The 17954-nt window shown below is 40.8% G+C and overlaps 1 protein-coding gene across 7 annotated transcripts in view; it reads left to right on the forward strand.

The window, feature by feature from the left end:
- Window positions 1-17954, forward strand: part of LOC122563754 (adhesion G protein-coupled receptor B2-like) — a 776300-nt gene that overhangs the window by 448941 nt on the left and 309405 nt on the right. For all 7 annotated transcript variants that reach the window (XM_043717945.1, XM_043717942.1, XM_043717944.1 and 4 more), the window contains 2 exons: window positions 6314-6422; window positions 12382-12528. In XM_043717945.1, coding sequence (XP_043573880.1) covers window positions 6314-6422; window positions 12382-12528 — 256 coding nt within the window. The remainder of the gene's footprint in view (window positions 1-6313; window positions 6423-12381; window positions 12529-17954) is intronic.

A 17954-nucleotide genomic window follows, 5' to 3' on the forward strand; every position in this document is an offset into this window, starting at 1 on the left:
ATCACCCTCACCTTAACCTCCTTCCACCTATTGCATTTCCAACGCCCCTCCCCCAAGTCCCTCCTCCCTACATTTTATCTTAGCCTGCTTGGCACACCTTCCTCATTCCTGAAGAAGGGCTTATGCCTGAAACGTCGATTCTCCTGCTCCTTGGATGCTGCCTGACCTGCTGCACTTTTCCAGCAACACATTTTTCAGCTCTGATCTCCAGCAACTGCAGTCCTCACTTTCTCCTAGTTAATAGCTATATGTTAATAACTAGTCAAATAACTCCATAGAGGGCAGTATCCCGTTACCAATAACCTATTATTTACACATGCACAGTACTTGGACTCTGACCAGCTAGCTTAGAGCCTGTGCCTAGAATGAGGAGAATCCCTGAGACTTCCATTTTTTATCATTTTTTAAGCAGAACGAAAAGCCAGAAAACAAGCAATCACAATAAACAATAAAGAAAAAGAAAAATTTAAAATAAACTCCTCCTCAGTAGGAAGATGCCAACAGCAGTGAATAAGACACACTGACTATGTGGTTGCAGGCTGTTCAGAGGTCAGCCTCCTCTCCTCCTTAACACAGAAATGTAGAGAGTCCTTCATTCACTGATCCAGTTCCCGCAGAGCCAGCTCTCAGTGAACAGGATGTCTGAGCTTCCTGTTTATTTTTTTCCTTTTTTTATCTCTTTTTCCCCGCATGACCGCCTAACTGCAGTAGTGCTTATTTTCCCCAGCACCCATGTTGTGTGTGTGCAGGTGTGAGACACAGTGAGAGACACAAGGTGCACGAATCTTTATTCAATTTCCACCACCAGGAAGATAGGAAAACACCCGAGTGGCCAGTGACAAGCACTGCCCTTCACAAAAGGCAATACTGTGTGATCAAACATTGAAGGGGAGGGCAGGGATTAAATCAAAATAGAGTTGGAGGGGGGAAAAAGACTCCTGTTAATTTTTTTTATTTTTTTCTCTTTTCTAACCCCCACACTACCACCTAAGTGCGGTAGTGCTTATTTTTTTCCCCAGCACCCATGGTGTGTGTGTGCAGGTGTGAGACACAGTGAAAGACACAAAGTGCACGAATCTTTATTCAAATTCCACCACCAGGAAGATAGGAAGATATTCCATGATTATTTTTTTTTTCCTCGAATCTTTATTCAAATTCCACCACCAGGAAGATAGGAAAACACCCTGGTGGCCAGTGACAAACACTGCCCTTCACATCAAAGGACAGTGCTGTGTGATCAAAACAGTGAGGGGGAGACTCCTGTTAATATCTGTCAGCCAGGACTCCCTGATTGGCTTAAGTTGACAGTCCCAATGAGATCCATCTGGACAACCTCGATTCAATCACTATAGCTAAAGTGCGTTATCAGTGACAGAGATTATGTCAGATCACATGAGCCTGTTGTAAGATGGTCCTACTGAAATCCAGCTTAAACTTGCATTGGTATAAAGTGTGAACAGTGAATAAATGTTCATCATTTTGGACTAGTATGAAGTCCAGTTACTGTGGAAAAGGACAAAGAAGATATAGAATGTGGGGAAATAGATGGTGGCATCTTGAAAAATGTCCAAATTGCAGAGGAGAAAATGCTGGATGTCTTGAAACACATAAAAGTGGATAAATCCCCAGGACCTGATCAGGTGTACCCCAGAACTCTGTGGGAAGCTAGAGAAGTAATTGCTGGGCCCCTTGCTGAGATACTTGTAACATTGATGGTCACAGGTGAGATACTGGAAGACTAGAGGTTGGCTAATGTGGCGCCATTGTTTAAGAAGGGTGGTAAGGAGAAGCCAGTGAGCCTGACGCCGATGGTGGGCAAGTTGTGGGAGGGACTCCTCATGTATTTGGAAAGGCAGGGACTGATTAGGGATAGTCAACATGGCTTTGTGCATGGGAAATCATTTCTCACAAACTTGATTGTGTTTTTTGAAGAAGTAACAAGGAGGATTGATGAGGGCAGAGTGGTGGACTTAATCTATATGGATTTCAGTCAGGCGTTCTACAAGGTTCCCCATGGGAGACTGGTTTGCAAAGTTAGATCTCATGGAATATAGGGAGAACTAGCCATTTGGATACAGAACTGGCTCAAAGGGTGGTGGTAGAGGGTTGTTTTTCAGACTGGAGGCCTGTGCCCAGTGGAGTGCCACAAGGATCGGTGCTGGGTCCACTACTTTTCGTCATTTATATTAATGATTTGGATGTGATCATGAGACGTATAGTCAGTAAGTTTGCAGATGATATCAAAATTGGAGGTGTAGTGGACAGCGAAGAAGGTTACCTCAGATTACAATTGGATCTTGATCAGATGGGCCAATGGGCTGAGAAGTGGCAGATGGAGTTTAATTTAGATAAATGCAATGTGCTGCATTTTGGGAAAGCAAATCTTAGCAGGACTTGTACACTATAGAGAGAGGTTGAATAGACATGGACAAGTTGGACCGAAGCATCTGTTTCCATGCTGTACATCTCTATGACTCTCTGACTCTATCTGTCTAAGGCTCCCAAAACTGCTTATGATATTTATAAATGTGCCATGTATTTGAGCCCATACTCAAGTCTTTACACTTCACTGCAATACTGAAGCAGTATTGCCAGAGATACTAAGGAATGTTTTAGCTAACAAAACTAAGTTGTGGTCAGTTAAAGTCATCAAATCCTTTAGCACGGAGACAGGCCCTTTGGCCCAAACATGTCTGTGCTGACCAAACTTTCCATCCATTCTAACCCCATTTCCCTGCATTTGACCCATATCCGTCTCAACCTTTCCTATCCATGTGTCTGTCCAAATACCTTTTAAATTATGTTATTGTTAGCGTGGAGACTGAATTCCCATTCTTTGACTCAGAGCAGAATCAAACCGACTCACAATATTACTTTATGAGAGGAGGATTCCATCTAACTGTAGCTATTAATTTGTTATTTGAGGTAATGGCAAATTTAGTGGAAAGGCAACCTGTGCAGAGAATGTGGAGGATCTGCAGACAGATTTTGATAGGTGAAGTGAGTGGTCAAGGGTCTGATAAATGGAGTACAATGTTGGTAAATGTGAGGTTATCCATTTTGGAAGTAAAAATAGTAGGTCAGCGTATTATTTAAATGGTGAAAGATTGCAGCATGCTGTTGTGCAGAGGGACTTAAGACTGCTTGTACATGAATCGCTGAAAGTTGAGTTGCAGGTGCAATAGGTAATCAGGAAGGCAAATTGAGTATTGACTTCCAATACTAAAGGGATTGAATTTAAGAGCAGGGACTTTCTGTTGCAATTGTACAAGATGTTGGTGAGGCTGCGTGCAGTTCTGATCTCCTTACATAAGGAAGGATATACGGACTTTGGAGGCAGTGCAGAAGAGGTTCACCAGGTTGATTGTGGAGTTGAGGGGGTTACCTTATGAGGAGAGGTTGAGCCACCAGGGACTGTACTCACTGGAATTTAGAGGAATGTGAAGGGATCTTACAGAAACATATAAAATTATGAAATGGATGGATAAGGTACAGGCAGGCAAGTTGTTTCTGCTGGTGGGTGAGACCAGAACGAGAGGACATGGCCTCAAGAATAGGGAGAGTAGATTTAGGACAAAGAGGAGGAGGAGGAACTGTGTTTCCCAGAGAGTAGTGAATCTATGGAATTCTCTGCCCAAGAAAGCAGTAGATGCATCTTCATTAAATATATTCAAGACACTGTTGGATGGGTTTTTGCATGGTGGAGGAATTAAGGGTTATGGGGATAATGCAGGTAGGAGGAGCTGCAACAATGGATAGATCAGACATGATCTTAAAGAATGGCAGTGCAAGATCGACAGGCCAAATGGCCTACTCCTGCTTCTATTACTATGAAATGTGTCCACCTTAACTACTTCTGCTGGCAGCTCATCACATGTGCGTACCACCGTCTGTGTTAAAAATTTGTCCCTCAGGTTCCCTTTTATTCTTTCCCCTCTAACCTTAAACTGATACCCTATAGTCCTCTGTTCTCCAACTCTGGGAAAAAGACTGAGTGCATTCACCCTATCCAGGCCTCATATGATCTTATACACTTCTAAAGATCCATGCTCAGTCTCCCATGCTCCAAAGTAAAATGTCCTAGCTTGTCCGACATCTCCCTATAAATCAGACCATTGAATCCTGGCAACATCCTTGTAAATTTCTTCTGCACTCTTTCCAAGTTAATAACATCCTTTGTATAGCAAATTGACCAAAACTGAACACAGTACTCCAAGTGAGGCCTTACTAATGTCCTGTACATCTGCAACATAACTTCCCAATTTCTATACTCAATGCCCTGACTGACAAAGTTAAAAATCACACAACACCAGGTTATAGTCCAACATGTTTATTTGGAAGTACAATCTTTTGGAGCGCTGCTGGTGTCCACCCCAGTCCAACAGCAGCATCTCCACATCATGGCTGATTGATGAAGGCCAATATGCAAAATCAGCCTTCACTACCCTGCCCTCCTGTGACTTCATTTTCAGAGAACTGTGTGCCTGAACTCCAAGGTCCCTCCGTTCCACTATATTCCTTTGGGCCCTACCATTCGCCATGAAGCACCTACCTTGATTTGACTTTCCAAAATGCAAGACCTCATACTTATCTATATTAAACTTCTTTTGCCATTTCTCAGCCCACTTCCCCAGCTGATCAAGGTCCTGCTGCAATTTCTGGTAACCTTCCTCACTGTCCATAATACCGCCTATTTTAGTGTCATCTGCAAACATACTAATCATGCCTTGTACATTCTCATCCAAATCATTGATATAGATAACAAACAGCAATGGACCCAGCACCAACCCCTGAGGCACTCCACTAGTCACAGTTGGGTAGTAAAATTAAATAAAGTTGATTTGAGTAATTAAAGTTAATTTTTAGTGAAGTACAGCTGCACCCAATTCCAGGTGACATTAAATTTATTTCAACTTATTCTTGAATTAAACAGTCCCAGAATAGGATAGGATCTATAATCTATATACCATTTGATTTCAGGAGGAGGCCATTCAGCCCATCGTGTCTGCAGTGGCACTCTGAACCAACTCGTACCTTTTCCACACAAATCTATACAATGTTTCTATTTAAATAATTATTCAATATTCTCACAAATAACTCAATTAAATCTGTTTCCACTACATTTCCAAGCAATGAATTCCATACCTGAGCCACTCACTGTAGGAAGAGCAAAAGTTTTTTTCTAACCCCACATTTCCTTCTTTTGCAACACTTTAAAACTACCCTCTGTTTTGTGATGCTCTTATGAGCAAGAAAAATTTCTCCCTATCTACTCAGTCCAGATGTCTCATGATTTTGAAAACTCGTATCAAATCCCTCCTCAGCCTTCTCCTCTCCAAGGAAAGCAGTCCTCCTTCTCCATTCTGTTCTCAAAACTAACATTTTACCTCTCAAAAACACTGTATTAAACCTCTTCTATATTCCTTCCAGTGCATTCTCATATTTCCTAGAGTGTGGCATCCTTAAATGTACAAAATATTTAGCTGTAGTCTAACCAGTGTCATTTTTGAGTTCAGAATTCTATGCCCCTAATAATGAAGTCTAGAATAGTGTATGTTTTTAACAAATCTCTGTACCTGTCCTAAGTTATAATAACTTAGGTACATATACACCAAGATCTTTCTGCTTCTGTGCATCCTTTAGCACAGTATTCTTTATTTTGTACATTCTCTTCACATTCTTTGTACCAAAATGTATCACTTCACACTTCTCCGTATTTACCTGTTTCCCACTCCACCAACTTGTCACTGTCCTTTTGACATTCTAAACTGGACGTGTAGATGAAGATATTGAGGAAGATCATGGGCGTAGACTGCTGAAGCCATGGCCGCTAATAATGGGATATAGGAAATCTAGGTTATCAAGAAGTCAGAATTAGAGGATTACAGAGTTCTGTGAGGTCCGTAGGCCTGGAAGAGTTTACAGAGATAAGGAGAGGGAAGATTATGGAGTGATTTGAACGTAAGGTGAGAAATTTAAATTTTAGTATTTATGAAATCAGTAGCTTCGGCATAAAACTTCTGAATTACCATGGAGTTGTATCCAATTCCAGAATGGGAAGCAACACTTACCTAAATTTTATGTTCTTCATGAAATACATAATGCACTAACAGTAATTAATTTACTTAAATATTTGACCTAAATTTTGCATTTCAAATCAAGTTCTAGTCCAGGATTACAAGTGCTTACACTTCCAAACTCCATGAATAATTAATTATGCTAGATTGACTGTTGTAATTGAAATAATAAGATTTTCTCGGGGATTAATCATGGTATTACTGTTAATATGGTCATGTTGATTCATTTCACAAAGGTTGCACCTGGATCGATCTACTTGATGCGGGTAGTTGAAGATTTTATCCACATTGTGGGTCATGGGTTAAAGGTGTTTCAGAGTGCCCTTATTGTGACAGATAACCTTGGTAAGTTCAGAAAATACAAGTGATTTGTTTGTTCTGAGGTATTGAAATTAATTGGAAAATCAATGTAACTTTTGGGCTAATGTGATTTTCTAGGGAAAATGGGTATTCTCCAATAACTCTTGGCTGAAGTTGTGACACTCCCACATACTGATCAATTTACAAACCAATAATTGTCTTGGAATGAGATTGGACGAATCCACATTCTAATCAGTTCACCCACTAATACTGATCTTGAATTGAGATTGCACTGAAGTTATGTCAACATTATTCCATGTCCAAACCAGCACCACTTCAGCTCTCTGTCTTTCCCCTTTCCCACACAATTAAAGTTAAAATTTCAAGTGACAGCCATGAGCAAGCAAAACCCATTTGATTAAGTGATTGGGGCAGCATTTCACTAATGACCCGTGCAGTCAACTGATAATGCGAAAGATTAAGGTAGGCTATAAAAGAGACCTCTGGTTAAACACGGAGACGATACATCATGGAGCTGAATTTTCCGTTCCCATCGCCTATGTCGTGTCAACTTTTCTCACATGATTACCTGCTCTTCAGCTTATTAATTAATTATACAATCAACTTCTACAGCATCATATCATGCAATCATATGACAAGCCAGGTGGAAGTGCTTGCTACTGCCGGGACTTTGTTGTGTTCATGGTCTCTGATGCTATACTTAAACAGCAGCTCTGCAATACTTAAGATGCTGCAAACCAGGAACGCACCATCACACTCTGCTGTTCCACACTGTAATTGAGAAAATGGTTCAAAAAGAGTTGCTGGCATCCTGTTTCCTGACAAGTACTTGGAGTTCCTGGTGGAAGAGGAGTGATCTTTCGTCCAGACTGGCAAAGGAGGCCATGCCATCAGAGCCTGGATGAAAATAGATACCTGGGTCAGGGCTGTCTCCAAGGTGAAAATATTCTGCAATCCCGTAAGAAGGTTAATTACCTCTGCACTCTGCAAGGGTTCATGCTGCAGTTTGCCACTCCATTTTCACAGCACCACTGCACTCACTCCATCTCAGCCACTGATTGACTAGCTTCAAACACTTCTCAGTTGTATCAAACCTGCTAAATAAATCTTAAAGGAACAAAACCAGATGAAGCACCAGCATTGATCTAAACATAGGAAACATCAAAGGCAAATTAAGCCCTGTTGATGCTGAAGTGTCTTCCTTGCCAACATCCAGGTGATCATGCCAAAATTGGGAGGGCTGTCTCATAGATTAATCAAGTAACAACCTGACATAGTGAGAGGTGGCACAATATCTCAGCAGTTAGCACTACTGCCTCGCAGTGCCATGGACCCAGGTTCGTTACATCCTTAGGCCACTGTCTGTGTGGAGTTTGCACATTCTCCCCGTGTCTGCTTGTCTGCTCCGGTTTCCTCCCACAGTCCAAAGAATTGCAGGTTAGGTGGACTGGCCATGCTAAAGTACCCCATAGTGTCCAGGGATGTGAAGGCCAGGGGAGTTAACCATGGCAAATGCAGGGTTAGAGGGGTGCGAAAGTGGGTCTGGGTGGGATGCTCCTTGGAGTGTCGGTGTGGACCCGATGGGATGAATGGCCTGCTTCCATACTGTAAGGATTCTGACAGTCATACTCACAGAATCATACTTTACAGATCAGGTCACCTTTGATCACCCAATGACAGGATAGGCAGAACAGAGGTGGTAACACCATGATATACTGTCAGGAGCAAGTTGTTTCCTCAACATTGATTACATCCTGATTGAAGTTTCATTGCATCAAGTCAAAAATAGGTAACAAAACTGCTCCTGATTACCATTTACTGCCCCTACCTTGACTGATGGATCAGATAGTCTCCTAGTGACACCATATCCACAAGTGTCCATCCACTACCAATGCTCAGTAGCAGCAGTGTGTAACATCTACAAAATGCACTGCAGAAATTCACCAGGCGTCCTTAAGATAGCACTTTCCACATTGATGACTACTTCTATCCAGAAGGGCAGCAGATTCACGGGAACAGTACCACCTGCAAGATTCCCTCCGAGCCGCTTACCATCCTGACTTGAAAATGTTTCACCCATCCTTAAGTGTCAGTGGGTCAAAATCCCAGAACTTCTTCCAGAACAACATTGTGGCATTTCCAGCAACCTTCATCCAGAAGTGCTGAGTGGTTGATCCATCTTAGCCTCCTCTGAGGATCCAAATCCAGTCTTAAACCAATTCAATTCATTCCACAAGATATCAAGAAATGGTTGAAAGCACTGGATACTGCAAAGTTGAGGGGTTCTTGACAATATTCCACCAATAGTATTCCAGGACTTGTCAAGTTTTTACTCACCAATCAATCTCAATACAACATTGGCATATAACCAGGAATGAAGAACTTGTACAGAAAAGTCCTGTACACAAAAAAAAGGATGAATGCAACCAACCAGTTAGTGCTTCATTAATTCACCCATGATCAACAGTGAAGCCATAAGCAGTGCTATCAAGCAGCACTTCCTTCACAATAATGTTTTCACTGCCTCTCATTTGTGACCCTCCAAGGCCCTTAGCTTCTGATCTCATCATAGCCTTGGTTCAAACATGGGCAAAAGAACTGAAATCCAGAAAGGTGGTGAAGGTGACTGTCTTTCACATCAAAAGTAGTATCAGAATGCCCTTGCAAAGCTAGTCAATTGGAATAAGAGAAAAACATTGCTGGTGGATTTTTTACTGAACACAAGCAAAGATGACAGGATGTTGGAGGTCAATCATCACAATTCCAGGACATCTCTACCAGAATTTCTCAGGGTAGGGTCTGAGGCCCAATCATCTTTATCATTGACCTTTGCTCTGTTATACGGTCATAAGTGGGATGATCTCTGATATTTGTACAATGTTCAGAACCATCTTGGTTCCTTGGATAATGAAATAGACTTTGTCCAAATGCAGCAAGACCTGGACACTATCCAAGCTTGGCCTAACAGTGGCATATAACACTAATATCACACAAGTACCAAGCATTGACAATTTGCAACAAGAGAGAGTCTGTCCATTGCCTCTTAAATTCATTGGCATTGCATCAGCCAGTATCAGCATTTTGACCAGAAACTGAATTTGGTGAGCCATACAAATACTCTGGCTGCAAGACCAGTTTAGAGGTTAGAAATTCTGTGATGAGTAACTCTTCTCCTCATTCTCCATAGCCTGTCCAACATCTACAAGGCACAATTCAGGACTGTGATGGAATATACCTCACTTGAATGAGTGCAACTCCAAGAATACTTGAGAGGCTTGACATCATCCCAGACAAAAATAGCCACTTGATTGGCACCACATCCACAAACCCTCCATCACCAATACATAGTACTATCTACAAGATGCAGTGCAGAAACTTACTAAGACTTCTTTAGATGGCATCTTCCAAGCATATGACTACTATAATCTAGAAAGAAAAAGTCAACAGATACATGGGATCATGACCACCTATGTGTTCCTTTCCAAGTCACTTGCCATCCTGACTCGGAAATATAATACTGTTCTTTCACCTTTACTGAGTTAAAATCTTGGAACAACCCTCTCTAACAGCACTATGTGTACTGCACCAAATGGACTGCAGCAGTTCAAGAAGGAACCTTACCACCATCTTCTCAGGTGTAAGTAGAACAATAAATGGCCAGCAAGTGAATTCCACTTCCTATGAATCCTCTAGTTATATTTTCCAGTGCTGGGGAAAATAGTCCACATATCCTGAATCATTGTGATATTGTTTCCTGATAGTCAACTGGTCCCCTTTCCACACAAATATATTTGGATTGATTACCCAAAATGCAACATGGCCACCCTGCATTCTCAGACATGGCCAGTGACCATTATTGCACAGGTCGGAGAAAATGACAATGCACATGCCAATGATGTTACTGTGGCAATGAGGTGGAGGCAGAGGCCTGCATGGGAGTAGGACGAAGGAGATGGAGTGTTCTGTACCTGGAAATGAAGAGGAATGAGACTGAGAACAGGTAAGGGGTGAGGGAAGTCAGGAGTTGGAGTGTCTGCCTCACCAACCATTGCCTGACCCTTTCCAAATATCATTGCATTGCTATTTGTGTCAGGGAACATCCGCCGTATTACGTTCTTTGTTAGGTGGCATTCACAATAAACAGCTTAATACTTCCCACACCATTACCGCTTAGCATGCATACTAACCTTGTATATGTCATTTTATCAAATGCTTTTGGAAGTCTAAAAACAGGTAGTTCTTTTTAGCGCAGTGGTTATGTTGTGCAAACCTGTGTTATAGAAAAATAGTGCTTTAAATACAGCGCTTAAACTGTTGGCGATGTAATCACATTACAGCCAATACACATTTTAAAAGTTTGCAATTTAGAAATAATATCCTCAATTTGTCAATCGCTTATAAAGGGCTTATGCAGAAACATCAACTCTCCTGCTCCTCAGGGGCTGCCTGACCTGCTGTGCTTTCTCCAACGTCAATTTTCGGCTCTGACGCTCCAGCATCTGCAGTCCTCACTCTCTCCTGTATAATGCTCTGGTCAGACTGCATTTGAAATATTGTGAGCAGTTTTGAGCCCCATCTTAGAAAGGATGTGCTGGGGTGCCCAGAGGAGGTTCACAAGCATGATCCTGGGAAATAAGGACTAGTCATATGAGGACCAGTTGAGGACGCTGGGTTTGTACATGCTAATATTTAGAAAGGGGAAATCTGATTGAAATTTACTGAGAGGCCTGGGAAGAGTGGATGAGGAGAAGATGTCTCCACTAGTAGAAGAGACTAGAATTCAAGGGCACAGTTTCAGAGTGAAGGGATGACAGTTAGAACTGGGATGAGTAGGAATTTCTTCAGCCAGAGGGTGTTGAACATGTCAAATTAATTGTTGCAGAAGGCTGTGGTGGTCAAGTCATTGAATGTTTTTAGGACAGAGATAGATAGGTTCCTGATCTGTCTGGGAGGTAAGGTCGATTGTACCCTGAAGGTAGCTGCACAGGTAGATATATCTGAGTGGTCAATAAGACATATGGTATGCTTGCCTTCATCGGATGGGGTATTGAGTATAAGAGCTGGCAGGTCATGTTAAAATTGTACAAGACATTGGTTTGGCTGCGTTTAGAATACTGTGTTCAGTTCTAGTCGCCACATTACCAAAAGGATGTAGATGCTTTGGAGAGGGTGCAGAGAAGCTTTACGAGGATATTGCCTGATATGGGAGGTACTAGCTATGATGAGAGTTTGAGTAGGTTAGATTTGTTTTCGTTAGGAAAAAGGAGATGGGGTTGGGGGGGACCTGTTTGAGGTCTACAAAATCTTGAAATGTATAGACAGGATAGATAGTGATAAGCTTTTTCCCAGGGTGAGGGATTCAATCATCAGAGGTCACGCATTCAAGATGAGAGGTGAAAACTTTAAGCGGGATATACGCAGCAAGTACTTTACACAGAGGGTGGTAGGTGCCTGTAATGCGTTGCCAGCAGATGTAGTAAAGGCAGGCACAGTAGATTCATTTAAGGTGTGTCTGGATAGATACATGTGTAGGTGGGGAGCAGAGGGATACAGATGCTTAGGAATTTGGGTGATAGGTTTAGACAGTGGATTTAGGTCGGCTCAGGCTTTGAGGGCTGAAGAACCTGCTCCTGAGCTGTAAATTTTCTTTGTTCCTTGTTCTTTGATCTGTAAGGGGTCAAGGGTTGTGAGGAGAAAGCAGGAGAATGGAGTTGAGAAACGTATCAGCCATGATCAACTTGTAGAGCAGATTTGATGGGTCATATGACCTAATTCTGCTTCTGTTTCTTATAGTCTAATGAGATAAGCAAATGTGGCATGAATCAGGAATCAAACTTGGGCTTCATTGTTTTGTTATGGTTACAGTCTAAGCCACTAGAAGGTATGCCAGGCACTTATTGATTGGTAATATTGTACTACAATGGAAAATAATATGATAAGACCAAGTGTGATTGAAGCAATAACTTTATCCTCATCTTTTCAGTGACTAGTATACAACGAGAGCCTGTATCTGCTGTGTCAACTGATATCAGCTTCCCAATGAAAGGCAGAAGAGGAATGAAAGATTGGGCAAAAAATTCAGAAGACAAACTTTATATTCCAAAAGAGGTGTTCACACGTTCTTCCTCAGGTATCTGCAATTAACATTTTATGAACAAATATAACTGTATTGCCACATTTGATGAGTTTATCCTTATCCCTGTTTCTCAGAACTTCATAAGAACCTGAATCTTCTGAAACATTTTATCCTTTTGTTGAGTAGTCTATTTGATTAAAGATCTTCTCCATTAACCTGTAGAGAAGCCTTCAGAGGCATTGGCCAATGATATATCTTATTTTAGAATTTGGTGAAATGTATCTCCTATGTGTACTTTTTTTTTTGCAAAGTTCCTTGTATGGCACATACCTCTGTTATAGCTTGTGAATGTAAGCAGAATATAGTTCCTCACATAAATTATTTCAAATCAACTCTCAGTCAGAATAGATTATCCCATCATTAATTTATTTGCATTTGTGAGATTTGCTATCTGCACATTGGTTCCCATCTTCTGTGTAACAACTGCAGATGTTGGAAAGATGCATGAAAAAAGGTGTAAATAAAGGAATATAGATGTTACCCTGATGAAGACTGACAGCTTCTAAAATGTATTTGAATTTCCAGTGATTGGTTGAATCAGTCACTGGTTGATTGATTTTAAATTTTAAAACTTTTTTTTGTCATAAATTAATGAAAAGCAACACTTTACACAATGTTTAGTAGGAAACTAAAAAAACCAGAAAAAATCTCTCATTTAACTTGACCAAAAATCCCCCTCATATTCTAATTCCCACTGCCCTTTTAAGATACACTTATTTTTAAATTTGTTACAGAGAGTGGGCCTTACTTACTAGGCCAGTTTTTATTATCCAGAGATAATTGATCATGAGCAGCTGGTGATAAACTGCTTTCTTGAACCATTATATTCCTACAGTGTCGATGCAACCAGAATACAGTTCGGAAGGAAAGTCCAGGATTTTGATCCAGTGGCAGCAAATGGATAATGATATAGTCCCAGATCAGAATGGGGAGTGGTTTATAGGGGAACTTGCAGATAATGATTTTCCTATGTATTTTCTGCCTTTGTTTTATTAGTGGTAGGGTCGTAAGTTCAGAAGGTATTGTTGAAGGAGGCTTAGCAAGTTTCAGCAGTCCATCCTGTAGATGGTATATATTGCTGCTATAATACACTGGTCACAAAAGGAGTAATTGTTGAAGGTGGTGGAAGCATTCCATAACTAAAAATGTTTAGGCCTTTTAGGTAGAAACGCTAATTAGCTATCCCCTGGATCCCCAATTCCATTGTATCTTGGAATTAAATATACTGCTTAAAGTATAATTATTTATAAAACTTGATATTCTTAGAATGTAAATTTGTTACATTTCCTAGCTACGTTCCTGGGAGACAGTGCTCATTTTAATTCTAGAATGGTGAGATTCTCATGGATCTGACTCCACCAACCCTACAAAGAGAATGCAGGCTTCCAGATGTGGAGAGGGACTGCATGGAAGGCCGAACTTAGTGGTCTGGCATTATGTTCAAGTTTTTATTTAATTAAACATTGAACAGCCCTTGTGTCCTCTCCTTTCGTCATCCTTCACCCCCCTCTCACACTTCCAATATCCCCTCCATGCCAATGAAGGCAACCACCTGCCCACTCTACTCATTCTCATAATCATGCTGAAATGAAACAAGCATATTGTCCCTTGCAAAATTATTTTTAAAACACAGTAATTGATGAAAGACAGCACATTTAATTAATTTGAATTAAATTCTCAAGATTTCAGACATTTCACTTAAATATTTAATTTCTTATTAAACAAAAATGTATGCACTATCAAAGAGTCACACATCAAAATGGTAACTCTGTTTCTTTATTCCCAAATGCTGCGAGAGCTGCTGAGTTTCTCCAGCATTTTCTGTTTTTGATGAGATTCCCTACATTTTGTTTCAGATTTCCAGCATCTGCAGTATTTTGCTTTCACAAGTTTTGAGAAGATTTGTAGCTCAGGTTGAGGTTTTGGATGTAGGTTTGCTCACTGAGCTGGAAGGTTCATTTCCAGACATTTTGTCACCATACTATGTAACATATTCAGTGGGCCTCCAGGCAAAGCACTGCTGCTGATTCCTGCTTTCTATTTATATGTTTGGGTTTCTTTGGGTTGGTAATGTCATTTATTTGGGTTTCTTTAGGTTGGTAATGTCAAGGCATGATGAAATGACATTACCAACCCAAAGAAACCCAAACATATAAATAGAAAGCAGGAATCAGCAGCAGGGCTTTGCCTGGAGGCCTACGGAAGATGTTACCTAGTAGGGTGATGAAACGTCTGTAAATAAGCCTTCCAGCTCAGTGAGCAAATCTACATCTATTTTGCTTTCACTTTTATTCTATAAACACTTGGATCTGTCAAGAAATATACTAATTTATCAAGCAACCCACTGTAACAAGGTTAGATTGTAAAATCAGATATACAGCAAAAATCCTCTGATAATTACCCTCAGATTTATGTCAAAAGAATGAAAGATAATTCCATTTTGTTTTCTAAAATCATCACTTTTTTTTAAAATGTAAGGCTCAGCAGATCTAAATCCCTCTATAGTTTTAAAGCAGACCTAAATTCCTCCATATGTCTAACATTTGAAATAAATTTGGACAGTTCTTTGATATCTTAACAGTTATTTTACAGCTTTGGTAGTGCTAATGATTTTGCACACTTTTTTACACACATTCATCTCTATTATTAACAATTTCAAAGACCACCTCATCTCTTTCAAAGATGTCCCAGGATGGATTCCAAAGAGATACCCACAGAGACCATACACTTGCAAGTAAGCACTAACATCAGTGAGCATTCAAAAAGAAATGGTCCACATAGAGGCTAGATGCCTTCAAGTCAGTGTCAGCTAAAACCAAACTAAAACTCATAGATGCCTGTGTCCATGTTAGCACAAAGTGATTTTTTTAAAAAAATCAGTCGTGGGATGGGGGCATCGCTGGCTGGCTCAGCATTCATTGTCCACATTGGCAGACAGAGAAAATGACTAACCCATTAGCCTAGGGCTCAATAAGAGCACAGTTCCCAAATGGATAGGAGTCAATTCTGAAAATGTTTTCATTAGACATTTGTCTTTGAGGCCTTTTTCACAGTGTGCAGGCCATCACCCAAAAGAAGCTGAACAATGCAATCATAGAAAAAGAAGTTAAAAATCACACAACACCAGGTTATAGTCCAACAGGTTTAATTGGAAGCACACTAGCTTTCGGAGCGACGCTCCTTCATCAGGTGATTGTGGAGGGCTCGATCGTAACACAGAATTTATAGCAAACATTTGCAGTGTGATGTAACTGAAATTATACATTGAATAATTGATTGTCTGTTAAGCCTTTCATCTGTTAGAATACAGTATTCTAACAGATGAAAGGCTTAACAGACAATCAATTATTCAATGTATAATTTCAGTTACATCACACTGCAAATTTTTGCTATAAATTCTGTGTTACGATCGAGCCCTCCACAATCATCTGAAAAAGGAGCGTCGCTCCGAAAGCTAGTGTGCTTCCAATTAAACCTGTTGGATTATAACCTGGTGTTGTGTGATTTTTAACTTTGTACACCCCAGTCCAACACCGGCATCTCCGAATCATAGAAAAAGAAATTAGTGATGGAGACTGGATAATACAAAGTCTAATGAGTATTACATTTGAGTTGATAGTAAAATGAAAATAAACAGTTTGGATTGGTTTATATGGCAAGTTTTTGTTTTCTTTTTACTTCAAACACTAAGTTTCATCTTTATACAAGACATTTTACGACTAGAACAGATGGAATTCAGAAAGGCTTTTAATAATAATTATTTTAAAAACCTTCGATATGAGTTTTACACAGAGTCGGAGAAATAATGTGATCAGAATTGACCTTGAAGAAAACTTACAGGATTAAGCAGCAATGTTTACCATTTAACCAATCCTGCACCACTGGTACGACAGAAAATTGCAGAACAAATTTATTTTCTGAACTGATAATATGAGAAACTGCTTTGCATGCGTAAATATATGCAGAAACTTTTAATTGCCAGTCTGACTTTAAAATTTGAAATGAAAGGGTAGTTTATGTACCATACCCGTACCTGTAAACAGTATTCTTAAACTGCCCCCAGCTCAGACGGCATCATTGCAGGGTCACCTTATGCAATTTTAATGTGTGGCTGGGAGGCTCATCCCCATATAAATGCTTTCTTGAAAATCCATTCCAAACATTGATTGGATTACTCAATTCTAAAGTCAAAAGGCTCTGTCATTGTTTATTTGTAATGGAATGTTTTTACTACGATTGCAAAAAATATTTTGTAATCAATACAAGTCATCTGGAAAAATATATTGCTGAGTGAACAGGTACGGAAAAATGCAGAAATATGATGAAAGTTTAAACGCATGATGACAGAAGAAAAACCGATCCCAATAGTGGAGATTAGATTAGATTAGATTAGATTAGATTAGATTAGATTACTTACAGTGTGGAAACAGGCCCTTCGGCCCAACAAGTCCACACCGACCCGCCAAAGCACAACCCACCCAGACCCATTCCCCTACATTTACCCCTATACCTAACACTACGGACAATTTAGCATGGCCAATTCACCTGACCTGCACATTTTTGGACTGTGGGAGGAAACCGGAGCACCCGGAGGAAACCCACGCAGACACGGGGAGAATGTGCAAACTCCACACAGTCAGTCGCCTGAGGCGGGAATTGAACCCGGGTCTCTGGCGCTGTGAGGCAGCAGTGCTAACCACTGTGCCACCATACCGCCCACACGGTATACTTTGATATACTTTGAAAATTATTGGCTTAATCACCCTGATTTAAAAGGGCCTATCAGAGTCAGCTTTTCACTGCTGACTCAGTTGCCCAATATTTCCGGAGAGTGTAGCTCATTACCAGTTCTAATTGTGTGGAGCTGGTGAATTATTTTATGGCCCACCAGAGTCCAGCCATTCAAAATGGTTATAAATCAATTTATTTTAAAATTGTGCTTACCTTTCGCTTACGTCGTGTTGAAGTATGTCAGCAGAAAGAACACCACTGCCTGTTAGCATGACTGTTGGTTTCTGTAAAGTCAGCTGCACAATAGATTAGATGAAAAATGTGTTGCTGGAAAAGCGCAGCAGGTCAGGCAGCATCCAAGGAGCAGGTGAGTCTCGACATTTCGGGCATAAGCCCTTCTTCAGGAATGAGGAAAGTGTGTCCAGCAGGCTAAGATAAAAGGTAGGGAGGAGGGACTTGGGGGAGGGGCATTGGGAATGTGATAGATAGAAGGAGGTTAAGGTAAGGGTGATAGGCCGGAGAGAGGGTGGGGGCGGAGGGGTCGGGAAGAAGATTGCAGGTCAAGAAGGCGGTGCTGAGTCCGAGGGTTGGGACTGAGATAATGTGGGGGGAGGGGAAATGAGAAAGATGGAGAAATCTGCATTCATCCCTTGTGGTTGGAGGGTTCCTAGGCGGAAGATGAGGCGCTC

The sequence above is a fragment of the Chiloscyllium plagiosum genome, chromosome 27, assembly GCF_004010195.1.
Source record: "Chiloscyllium plagiosum isolate BGI_BamShark_2017 chromosome 27, ASM401019v2, whole genome shotgun sequence".
NCBI classification, from domain to species: domain Eukaryota; kingdom Metazoa; phylum Chordata; class Chondrichthyes; order Orectolobiformes; family Hemiscylliidae; genus Chiloscyllium; species Chiloscyllium plagiosum.